Raw genomic sequence first — 13,263 nt, forward strand, 5'->3', positions numbered from 1 at the left:
AATTTAGTTTTCAAAGAATGAGAAGCAGGAGACCAAGTAGTAGAAAATATGACGATAGGGTAAATATGCTTGAATATTGTATTAGTTTGCATTCTCTAGAGGAACAGAAATGATAAAATGAATATATGAATAATATATTTATATTATATAATATATATTCCATAAAATAAGAACAGAAACTTTTGTCTGTTTTGACAAATATATCCTGATATTCATATATACATATATATGTATATATGAGTGTATATATATATATATATATATATATATATATGATTTATTAAAACGTCTTCAGCCTGTGGTCCAGGTAGTCCAACAATGGCTGTCTACAAAGGGAATGCCCAAGAATGCAGTAGTTATTCAATCCATGATGCTGGATGTCTCAGCTGATCTTCAGTATACACTAGAATCCTGAAGAAGTAGTTTCTAGTATCAGCGGAGGTGTGGGCTTGCCTGAGAGAGCTAGAGAAGGCAAAGAGAACACGCTTCCTTCTTCCATGTCCTTTCTACAGGCTCCCAGAAGAAGGTGTGGCCCAGATTAAAAGTTGGTATTCCCTTTTCAAATAATTTAATTGAGAAAAAAATCACTCACAGGTGTACCAAGCTGCTTGGGTATTAGCTAAGTCCAGATATAGTCAAGGAGATAACTAAACAGAGCCATCATGAATAGGTATCCAGGAAAGAGATTATGAAGATCCATGAGAGCAGAAAACGACTCTAGGTACCTTGTAGAAGTACTGAGGAGTTACTGAACAGAGGAATATCTAATTAGAGCGAGGACTTACCAAGTTCACAGCAAATCACTATAAAAATTCAGACTGAAGGAATTAAGACTAGAAAAAGAAAATGAGTTTGGAAACCCAACCTGGGAACTCCAGGCTTGAATGGAGAAGGAATGGGAAACATCATTGCTAGAATCTATCACCAGCTCTTTCTGTTCTTATGATTCCTTTTTTGCCATTCTGGGATCTCTGAGTCAAATTTCAGGGGAGAAGACACTGCCTTTTCCCACTGCCAGTGAGGCATCCTTAGTAATCACTGCATGTGTGGGAATCATTGTAGTAGTAATTTCTCATTGGAACTACCAGCCCACAAATAATGACATGGAGACTTATAATTAATTATGAAAGCTCAGCCTTAGCTTATACATGTTCCTGTCTAGTTCTTATAACTTAAATTAGCCCAGGTTTTTTAATCTATGTTTTTTTCAAGTAGCTTGTTACCTCATTTCTGTACTGCCCATCCTGCTTCCTCCACATCTGGCTGGCAACTCTGACTTTCTTCTTCCTAGAGTTCTCTCTCTTCCTGGAAGTACCGCCTATACTCTCTTGCCTAGCTGTTGGCTGTTCAGCTTTCTGTTACACCAATGACAGCAATGTATCTTCACACAGTATGCATGTGTTCCACAACTTTTCCCCCTTTTTTTTCAAATAAAAAGGGAAGATTTTAGCTCTAAGATAGTAAAACTTTGTACAATAAGAACAAGTATCAGGTATGAATTGCATTCACAATGTCCAGTCCATTTGTATTTGGCATATTTGGAGAAAATACTCTATTATCTATCCTATCTTGAGGAATCTAAAATTTTATACCTAAACCACTTTCATCATAACTTGTATTACCATCCTAAAAACATCTTTTTAGACCTCAAAACATTTTCTTAGATAAACAACTTAAGCTTTTATGCCTCTCAACCTTTGTAAGATTTACATCTCTTTTGCACGTTTCTTTTTTAATTTGTTAACAAAGAAAACAGTATTAAGTTAGTTATATATCTAGTCTTCAACACCCATTAGAGACCCAAAAAAGATAAAATATTATCTGAGTAAACAGGAAGTGCAGAGCAAACTACTTCCAAAACTATAGAAAGGACAGAGACATCTGGCTGTCTGTATGGTCACACAAGTTTTCTCCGCAACATTGGAACATCCATCTTTGACTTACAGGCCTAGAATATCTGACAGTCCTTTCTGTGAAGCAGGAATTTTGAAGGACTCTCCGACCTTGTCTTAGCCATATTTGGCAGTCCTCGTTTGTGTTCTGGTTGTCCAGTTTGGACAACATATTGTCAGCACTTGAGGCAAAGGCAGTTTCTTGCCCAGTGGCTAACTTTGCAACAATGAAAGCAAACTCCATGTGGAGGTTCTTCAATGTCTCTCATCTCTTTTTGAAGTAAATTGGTGCTGCCAGGAGCAGACATGTCTCACTGTTATGAAAAGTCTTATGTTATTAAAACATCTTAAATGTTGTATTCTGTAGGTCTCTGAAGTGTTTGAACACCATATGTCTATCTAAAATATATCTCTGTTTGACCTTGAAAACATACCTAACATGGCCACAAATTTGATTGTTAGATGACTAACTACTGACCTGTATTTCTTAATTATCCTAAATAGGTTGTAATAATACTTTCAAAGACTAGAAATTTATATTACATTTTCAAATGAGCTGTATAGATACAACACCTTAAACAAGAAAGAAACATATATAGAGTATAACAAAAATAACCTACAATTTGTATCAGTATACAAAAATCCATACTTAGGTATAATATTTGATATTAGTAGTTGCTTTTTTAGTTGGAAAGGAGATTCAATAATCTACCCTTGTATCCTCTCATTTTATATGCTGTAGCTGGAAGTTTTCCTGGCCTCATCCCACACCAAGGTCCCACAGCCACTTATAAAATTCCTGTGTCCTGCCTGGTCCTACAACCGCTCAAACCCAAGTAAACACACAGAGGCTTATATCAATTACAAATTGCATGGGCATGGCCTATGGCTCAAGTTTCTTGCTAGTTATCTCTTTTTTTTTTTTTTTTTTTTTTTTTGGTTTTTCGAGACAGGGTTTCTCTGTGTAGCTTTGCGCCTTTCCTGGAACTCACTTGGTAGTCCAGGCTGGCCTCGAACTCACAGAGATCCGCCTGGCTCTGCCTCCCGAGTGCTGGGATTAAAGGCGTGCGCCACCACCGCCCGGCGCTAGTTATCTCTTATATCTTAAATTAATCCATTTCTATTAACCTATAAGTTGCCATGGCTTACTGGACTGCTGGCATGTCCCTTCAGTGGCAGCTGATGTCTCTCTCTGCCTTCTTCCTGTCTCTATATTTGGATTTCCCGCCTACCTCTAAGCTGCCTTTCCATAGACCAAATGGCTTTATTTATCAACCAATCAGAGCAACACATGTTCACAGAGTACAGAAAGGCATCCCCCATCAATATGCCCCATTTTTCTTTTCAGAGTGAGATCCCTGAATCTAATCTCCTTTTCTCAGTTTCCTTCCTGACCATGACAAATAACAACTTGCAACCAATCCCTCCAAAACAATGCCAAACATCCACCAAATGATCAGAAACTACCCATTGCACCTCTTGGAAATATGGGTGTTGTGTTCTCTAGACTGTTTCTTGTTGTCTGTAGGTGATGGGATCATTAGGGGACCTGAAAAAACTGGGATAATGGTCACATTCTGGGGGAGCTAGCTGTATTATTTTTTGTTTAGTCTCTGTGTGATGGTAAAATGTAGAGCTTTTCTGAAGTCCTGGCTGGAGTAGTCTGTGAGGCTGGACCTTGGCAGCTAGCAGCTTTGAAGTTGTTCTAGATGCAGAATTTTGAAGAAACTGCAACAGAGGCATTCTAAGAGTCTGGATCACGTGTGTTACTTGTCTTTATTGGTGTTTGTTTCTTTTTCTTCTTGAAAACACACAAACTTTTAAAGGTAACATATGTATCTACACTAACACAAGTATGGTATGTGTGATGTGTACAAGTCAGTTAAGAATGATTTTTTTGTCCTGTGTTTGAGCAGGTAAAAGGCATCTGTCAGCTTTATAAGTCTGGATGGATTGCATAATCAAACTGTAATATAAATCTCTATCCATGCCATATGAAAGGATGACATGTAATAATAAGTCATGAGGACTCTGTAGCCAACAAAATTTATCATGTCTCACCCAGTCCCAGAGCTGTTCCCATGTCAAAGTATCAACACATATGTCACTTGTCTTGGGGTCTTTCTTGGCTTTTCCCCTCATGTCTGTAGTGCCAGATCCTCAGGAGGTCTCCCCTGGTCACATCTGCTCTTGATTAACTTTGAAAGAATCCATAGCTTTTTGTTTCCTATATAAACAAAAGCACAACCTCTCTCCAAATACAACACATTTCCTGACTTCCATTCTAAAGCCAAGACATCCTTAAGGTATATAGTCTGGTTTACTTCAGCAGTCCCTTCCACAATCCAACGTCTCTTAGCAACTGTCATTCTCTGTTCATTAGCATTCAAAAAATTCAAAATTAAGGTCCACACTCCCTATGTTATAATGTTTCCCATCCTTAGTGTCTTATTCTTTTTACACTAGTTTATTTTTTTAAAAGAGTTTACTATTGTTTTTGAACTATTTTATGATGGTCTATATTCATTTTTTTCTTTCTTCAGCATCTAAGCACCTCTTTAAGCATATTGTACATTTTTGGAGGTTTTCTGTGTCTGTACCTGGATTTCTGCATGTTTTCAGCATTCTCTGACAGTGTGAGCCAGTCTTAAAGGGCCAGTCCATATACTTCACTCTTCCACTTAGCACATGGCACTTGTGGTTGGCTCAAGCTCCCACATAGAAGCTGGAAGACACACCTTTGTGTGCTGTGAGCATCAGCCAGCCTAAAAGACTGTGGAACTAGGAAGCCATGTCTAGTTCCTTGTCCAGAATTTTCTCGGCTTTCTCAGGCCCTGTGTTTGGATATTCAAGTCCCACATTGGCCACTATATGCAATAGTACTTTCTCATCAGGACCGCCAGCCTGAAAACAATGACATGGATACATTATTAATTATGAAAGCTGGGCCTTAGCTTAGACATGTTCCTAACTAGTTCATATAACTTAAATTAACCCATATTTTTTAATCTATGTTCTTCTATGTAACTCATTACGTCATCTCCATATTGCCCATTCTGTTTCTCTGCATCTGACTGGCAACTCTGCCTTTCTTCTTCACAAAGTTCTCTCTCTCCCTAGAAGTCCCACCTATATTCTTCTGCCTAGCTATTGGTTGTTCAGCTTTTTATTACACCAATCACAGTAATATATCTTCACGTAGTGTACAAATACCCCACAACAAATCATGTCTACCCCAGTGTAAGCATATCACTTCAGAGGAACTTTTTATCCATAAAATAACAACCAAAACTTTTATCTTTATTGCCCATATTATAGAATCCATCTTATGGAATCCAATCATATTTGTGGCAGGTCTATAAAGAAAAGTATCTTTGAGGAAACTCATTTGGTGGGAATCTCATGAACTTCCCAGCAATAGTTATTGACAGTTAATAATGTGAGCTCAACGCAATGGTTTGAAAGCAATAGTCTGGTGTCTAAGGGCCAGAATCTTGGGTTTCTGCTGGACTCTCTTATTCATAGCCTGTGCAACTTGGAGATAAGTCCTATAACCTTTTGTAGCCTCAATTTTATAAATTGACTAGGTCAGAATAATAACATTTGAATCATAGAGTTGCTATACATAGATTTCTAGAACTTGTACAAACATATGGATGCAATATTCTTTTGGGGGATGTGGGATTCAGGTGGAACTTGATACAAACTTTGGTTCTGTTACACTGTAAAATGGGTGGTCTTTTTAGGAAAGAAAATTCACATTTCTAACACACAGCTCCTCTATTTGTAAAATGGAAATCTCATAGGCACAACCTTACACAATTATGAGGATAAATGAAATAATATATGAAAAAGATGTAAATCTCTTTTTCTTTATCACAACAGGGTGTAAGCACTATGCTCTTCACTGTTCTGACCTTTAATCTTTTATTGGAATTATTTTCCTAACTATAAATAAAATAATGGTTTCAAGTTTGTTGAATTTATATTAGTTTTTTTTTATTAAAAAAAAAACAGCGATGAGGCTTTCTCTGAGGTTTAACCATGCCCTTTTTTCCAAGGGAAGAAGCAATGCTGTCCACCTACTTTGAAACCATCAATGACCTGCTGTCCTCCTTTGGTCCAGTCCGTGACTGCTCAAGGAACAATGGGGGCTGCACCCGCAACTTCAAGTGTGTGTCTGACCGCCAGGTGGACTCCTCAGGATGTGTGGTGAGTGCTCATTGGCACAGGAGCTTTTCTTATACTGGGGCCCCTCTCTGCAAGCGGATATGGGTGAAAGAGGATCACACTGCTTAAATCTAGTGCCCCTGTGTCCCACTGAATACCAAGCTTCTGGAGTTTCCTCTTCTGTGAAGTGGGATGATTAAACTTACCTCTCAAGAATTTTAGAAAAATAAACTGAGACAGTGTAACTTAAGTGTCCTTCTCAATAGGTTTTGCATTCTAGAAGCTTGTAGTACTTCTGACATTAAAACACAACCATCTTGGCTCCGTGAACACAGTGCAGGCAGGGGAATGTCACTAAATTGAAAACAGTACCCAGTATAGATTCTTCAGTGTGGTTTAGAAGATGTGCCAGCTGAGACCCAAGGTTGGTGATAGACTTCCTTGGGAAGTTGGTATTAGAAGTGTCCTTGGAAGCATGGATCAATTTGGTATTAAAAAAAAATGGTGCAGATGGCCAAAAAGGGAAGAGACCTACTCATTGGATGCTAATATCTAGTGTGAAATAATAACACAGGAGAAGATATGTGAAGATCCCTGTTGCCTATGAAAAAGCACCCTGAAATTGATGGTTTGGTTTTTAAGAATGGCCTAGGGTAATTGTCCAAACATGAAGTTCCAGAGCTGTAACTATAGTCGGCGTTATGTCTCATGAACTTGAAGTTGTAACAAGTAAATACGTGTGCATGTATGCATATGTGTATGTGCGTGTTGAAGTGGGGGAGGTCCAGCTCTATGCTTGGAAAGCACTGCAATGGCCAGACAGGCTCAGCCTGGCATTCTGTGCTCTTCATTTGGCTCTTACCCAAGCCCTCCTTGCACATCGCTCATCGCTTAACTTCATTCTACACTAGAGCCAAATGGACCTGATTAAGATGCTATTCTTTGAACATGCTGCTTGTTTAATGCCTCTTGCCCTTCACTTACAGTCAATTTCTCTGCCAGCCTGTAGAACAAATAAGTGGACGTGCTTTCAGATCTTTGTTCTTTCTGAAGATATCCCCTTCCCACTCGGCAAGTGGTAGTGATCTTGCTATTGTTTGTACCTACCTTTTTTTTAAAATCACCTGCAATATTTTATAGTGCAGACTCCTGTGGGTTTGTCTCAACCAATAAGCTGAGTGAGAACTCAGGAAATCTGCTGACCGAACTCAGGGTCCCAGCAATATTCTTCTTAGTAAGAACAAGAAGCAGAAAGAGGCAGGGTCAGTAATTGGAGTCACTTTTCCAGACTAAGTTCTCCAAATGAGACCAAAGAAAGATGGAATGTACAGTTGACACATCCCTATAGCAGAGGAGAAATAGTCAAAGCTTAAGAAACCAGTAAAAGAATCTTCTAGCATATGAGAGGATGCACTGACACTGTATTTTAGATTCAGAAATCAACAGGACTTTCTTAAGAGGTGGGTGGAGAGTTTAGTGACTTAAGTTTTCAGGATTGTAAGTGACAGAAAATTGACAGAGAGTAATTCAGGCAAAAATCAAAAACTCATTGCCACAGGTAACGTTCAGGCACACTTGGCTTAAGAGGCTCAAACAACTGGATTAGAATTACTTTCCATTTCCTTTCTTTCTGTAATATCATGCCATTCTCTGACCAGCTACAGCTTCACTATTTTGAGTTCTTTGTGACAAGAACACCTCTTTCTTACTCACTCTAATGACATACACTGAAGTATCTCATTGAGCAAATTTGATTCTCACCCCTAGCCCTTCAGCCTTCAATCCTGGGCTCAAGGGGATGGGACAGACACATCTCCAAGTGAGTCACAGGGAGAATTTCAGCAAGAGGCAGCTGAATTTGAAATATGTAGCTCAGCTAGATACAGGCATAGATTCCCAAGGAAATGTAAGTCTCAGAAACTAGAAGAGTAGTTGTGGGCGCTGTGCTGGCCTCTGTGGTAGCAGTCTGATTCAGGACACTGTAGTCAACCCTTCAGACTTCATACCGGAGAAGTGAGAGCCAGTGAGGAAGAGGAAAATTTGCTCATGTTGTAGAGCCGATCCAAGGACAAATAATTCCAATGAATTTTCCAAATTTGTGTCTCCAAAGCATGATAGTAGCTTTTATGAAGAGTTTACCATCATTTTTCTCTCCTCAAGTACTTAACTTTCTTCTTCATAAGGATTGATGTCCCTGAGGAATAAAACTCAAGATACAGAAATGGGGATGGACCTCCATGAGTATAGTGTGGTGTGGTGTGCATGTCTGGGAGTAGAGTATCTCTCTTTCCTGTTCATTAACATAAACTGGAAAAATAAGAGGAGAGAAAGACATTTATGTAGGTTAAGAGAAAATTCAATAATCTGATAAGTCTTCAGAGACTTTCTCTCTACAGCAAGAGGATACTGTTAAAATTCTCCCTCTCCGGTGAGAGGCTAACAATGAATGTTAGGCAAACTCTGATGTGTGGAATAGATAGGACAGTACCCCTTTACACTGGTGCTTAAAATATGTTTTATTTCACATGCCTCCTCTCCTAAGAAACTTCATCTTGTATAAAAAATAATCACACCTTGTATTTGTGTGTGTGTTCATATGTGCGGAGGTGCATATGTGTGTGCTTGCATGAAATGCAAGAGGATAACCTCTAGTGTCATTCCTCAGGATCACCCACCTCACTTTCTTTTGAGGTAAGATCTCTTACTGGCCTGAGCCTAGTAGACTAGGTTGATTGGCCAGCAAACCCCAGGTATCTGCCTGTCTTTGACTCTACCACATTGGGATCACAAGCCCATGCCAACAATGCATCCCCCTCCCCAACCCCTTTTTAATGTGGCTTCTGGGGATCAAACTCAGTTCTTCATACTTGCAACATAAGCACTTCAAAAGCTGGGCTGCCTCCCCAACCCCATTGTACTCTGCATTAAAACAAACAAATGAACAAACAACCCCTCACAACTAATGTGCAACATGGGGTCCCTCATGGATAAATAAATGAGTCTATGGGGGAATAGAGTGACCTCCTGAGGTCTCACCACCAGGTGGCAGGATAGAGGACCAAGACCACACCTTTAACATCACTCCTACAGTCAATACCATTTGGAGTTGTTTTCCTGCCAAGGTGAGAGGAGTGGGATGGGTTGATCTGAATGAGATGGGTTTCCATCATAATTTGATCATTGGCTAGCTGTGGAATCAACACGGGCCTCTCAGTCTCTTGATACTTCCAAACGGAACAACAGTTCTCACATGCGCAGATTTTCTGCAGGATGAAAGAACACAGCAGAGGGTTCAGGGATGGCTCCCGCAGCTGAAGCACTTGCTATGCAAGCAAGAGGACCAGAAGTTTGGTCCCCAGGAGCCACATTAATGCTGGGCGGGTATGGCAGCCTACCGGTACTTACAGCACCAGAAGGCAGACACATGAGATCCTGGGAGCAAGCTCGCTATCAGGACTAGCTGCATCAGTAAACTCTGAGTTGACTAACAAACCCTGCCTCCAAGAGTAAGGTTTAAAAAAAAGAACAATAGAAAAAGACTCCTGATATCAACCTGGGTGCCCCACGTGCACATGGCCACATATGCACATGCATCTGTGCACACATGTACTCATACATATGCAAACATACATACATACATGCACACATACTATATACTCAAATACATGATTAAAAAAAGGAGAAAATAAATGATTTAATTTGGATTTGCAAAATATCATTTCTTTATAAGACAAGACTATATTATTAATGCTTTACATAGAGTATATATTATTGGGGCTACACAAATTTATGAGCACCTGAATTGAGGGGAACCCTCTATGATGTTTCTGAAAATGAGTATCATTTTTTGACCTGCTATATCTATTGCTCCCACCTGATTCACAGGCATGTGATCTATATTGGTATCAGCTGTTTGGTATTCTTCATCTCACCGTGGGGCCATAGAAGACCTGATGGGTCTATCCATACAATAGCTTTCTCTACCTCGCTAGTGCATAAGAAATAGTATGCATCCACTAGTTTTTATACACCATCTTTATATGAGCAAGGCTGTCCAAAGCTCTCTTCTTCTACATTTGCCATGAAGGCATTTGTAGTCAGCAGTTTTCATAAAAGTGAGTGCAATGGACCATTCTGCCATTATTGAGAAAGATTCACACCTACCACTACCAGAAAGGCAAGCAAAGCCTTCCTTTGCCTTCAGAGCCCTCAGACTCACCTGATGTGTATGTGTCTGCTAAGTGAGTGCTCCACCATTGAGGGATAATCCCCAAACACAGCACTTGATTTTCTAACAGTCCTTTATTCCCTTTATCCACTTATGTGTTTAGCCTGATAGGAACAAAGCATCAAGTCCTAGTTGTTCATAAAAATTGCTAGCAATTACAAGGTTCTCTTATTGACTTCCAACATTCTTTCCCAGTTCATATGATCACACTTCTTCATAGTGAGTGGGAGGAAATCTAAGTCTATAATACAACACAGCTCCTTTTCTTGCTTTCTTGTTTTGTTTGGCTTGATGATGATGATGATGATGATGATGATGATGATGATTGATATATTTGTATCTCACTAATACAAAATAACCTTGAATTATGACTTGGAGTCAGCAGCAGCAGCATAGAAAAATATATCCTTCTAACAATGAATACACCATAATTCTTGAAATCAATGGGCATAGTATGTTATCTTACAACAAAAAGGGAGTTTGTGTATGGAATTAACATTAGTGGTTGACTGACCTTCAAAGGTGGCTTTTATCATGGAGTCTCAGGGCACACCCAGCACTATGGCAGAAAAACCCAGAAAAGAGGACGAGGAAAGCAAGTGCATGGGAGGGACAGAGTGGTGCTAGCTATAAACATGGAAAAGAGGGCTGAGAGTTAAGGAATGCACCTAGGAGAAGTCATCTATAGAAACTATAGAATCTAGAAGATTCACACCTCTCACCACCAGAAGGAAGTACTTCCTGGCTATCTCTGTGATTGCAGTACAGTGAGGCCCCCTTTGGACCTCTAGCCTACAAAACAGTGATATAATTAATTTGTGTTGTTTTAAGTGATCAAGTTTCAGTACTAAGTCATGATAGAAATATGCTATTAATGTAGTATAAAAATAATATGGGGATTAATGGAGTAGATAAGATAGAAAGAAAGTTTGTGTCTTTTTTATTTTCTAACATTTCTGGAGTATCCTTTCCTCTTGACCAGGCATGGAGGAAGTAATTGTGAATGAGGAAGGGAGCACAATGCAGAAAAGTCACAAATCTGTTAAGCATGGTGTCACCATGGCATAGTTTCACATTCAAGCTGTGGGTCTATGTATTGTGTGGCAGCATATAAAATTTAATCAAGACAGACAACTAAAACAAAGAGAGCACTTAATCATGGTATGGTGGCCAAGCCTTCCATCACCATCTCAGCGTGACCATTGCTCCTGAAACATTCATGTATTCTGTGTCTTTGAGTTGCTCCAGTTTACTCATCATAGGGAGGACACCTTGGGACTGACCCAATACCAGGCAATCAAAGTCCATCCTCCTCCTGTCATGAACTACTAACTGGGGTCACTTGGCTCTATTTAGATAAAAATCATGAACAGGTAAGGGAAAACTTTTTTAGTGTTGACATCTCTGAGCTTCTGAATTCAAGGGCTTTCAAACCTCTGGGACTATAAGTCTAAGACCAGAGAAATAGAAATTTATGACTCCAAGTGTCCAAAGCTCAAGACTTACAGCTCTAAACACTTGGGGCAGAGAAAGCTCTGAATAGTCAATGCCAGCAGCTAGTGCTACAGCCTTCGATTTTGGGATTTGGAACCTTGATATTTTACATGGGCTAGTGGTATAGCTCCTAAGCTTGAATGAAAGGACCCTCACTCGGGTCTCAGTCCTTCTCAGCTCTCTGGAACTCTCCCAGTTACCTGGTATGATTGTTTCCATTCTATTTTTTTCTAATTAGTATTTTAAGTTAACATGCAAAGTTCACTGTGTCTTTATAACATTTGCCTTCATAGTACTTTAACTGTCCTTCATAGGTTCCTCGGCCTCTGCTGCCAACCACTCCGCGACTCTTCAGTTGCTTTATAGCTGCCAAGTAAGCTTAAGGCTTATAGCACAGAGAGTCCCAGAGTTTTATAGCCAACTCTCAGGTGCCTTTAACTTCTGTTGCTGCCAGGAGCCTCATTCTAGAAGTCCAGGATTTTAATCTGCTCTTAACATTACAAATTCAGCCTGTACTCAACCCATGATAAAGGCCACAAGTAAGTGAGTGAAAATGAGGACATGGCCACTCTTAGATATGGTTGAGGAGAAGGGTTTTATTATAGATATGAGGGAGAGAAGAACCAGAGGCATCTGGAAGGGTCCAGGCTGCACATGGACAGCAGAATAGACTGGGTCATGAGAGGAGAGGGAGAGATGGGAGGTAGCAAGAAAGGAAGAGAAGAGAGACTGGCAAGATGGAACCAGGAGCCAAGAACAAAGGAACCAAGAAAAGAGAAGAACCAAGAGGTCAAGATAGTATATGGGAACCAAGAGAGCATGTAGACAAAATGACTGATATAAACAGAAGCTGGGGGGAGGAAAGCAAAGCCCAGGCCTTGGGATGGAAAGGTTTGGGGTAGGGGACAGAATGCAAAATGCTGAGAGGAGCCACAGGTACTGAGTGAGATTTGTCCCAGGTTTCTTTGGAACCTTACAGTAACTGATGAAGACCATCCAGAATAGGGTTTTTTTAAAGACACTGTTTTTTTTTTTTTTTTGGTTTTTCGAGACAGGGTTTCTCTGTGTAGCTTTGTGCCTTTCCTGGAACTCACTTGGTAGCCCAGGCTGGCCTCGAACTCACAGAGATCCGCCTGGCTCTGCCTCCCGAGTGCTGGGATTAAAGGCGTGCGCCACCACCGCCTGGCCTAAAGACATTGTTTTAATTTATGTGCACATGGGGGATGGGGTTGAAAATATGTATGTGTACACATACATGCAGGTGCCCATGGAGGCCAGAAGAGGGCATCTGGGACTGGAGCTGCAGGTTGTGTGACCTGTCTTATGTGAGTGCTAGGAATAGAACTGGGGTCTTCTTAACCATTTAGCTGTCTCTCTAGCTCCTGGACCCTAGTGTGTGTATGTGTGTGTGTGTGTGTGTGTGTGTGTGTGTGTGTGTGTGTGTGTGTGTGTGTGTGTGTAGACAGAGACAGAGAGACA

The 13,263-nt window shown here is 40.2% G+C and overlaps 1 protein-coding gene across 5 annotated transcripts in view; it reads left to right on the forward strand.

Moving 5' to 3' along the window:
• The window catches only part of Astn2 (astrotactin 2), a 947,200-nt gene that overhangs the window by 530,686 nt on the left and 403,251 nt on the right, over window positions 1-13,263 (forward strand). For all 5 annotated transcript variants that reach the window (XM_052714946.1, XM_052714945.1, XM_052714947.1 and 2 more), the window contains one exon: window positions 5,954-6,104. In XM_052714946.1, coding sequence (XP_052570906.1) covers window positions 5,954-6,104 — 151 coding nt within the window. The remainder of the gene's footprint in view (window positions 1-5,953; window positions 6,105-13,263) is intronic.

The sequence above is a fragment of the Peromyscus californicus genome, unplaced genomic scaffold, assembly GCF_007827085.1.
Source record: "Peromyscus californicus insignis strain IS unplaced genomic scaffold, ASM782708v3 Scaffold_5__1_contigs__length_169319896, whole genome shotgun sequence".
NCBI classification, from domain to species: domain Eukaryota; kingdom Metazoa; phylum Chordata; class Mammalia; order Rodentia; family Cricetidae; genus Peromyscus; species Peromyscus californicus.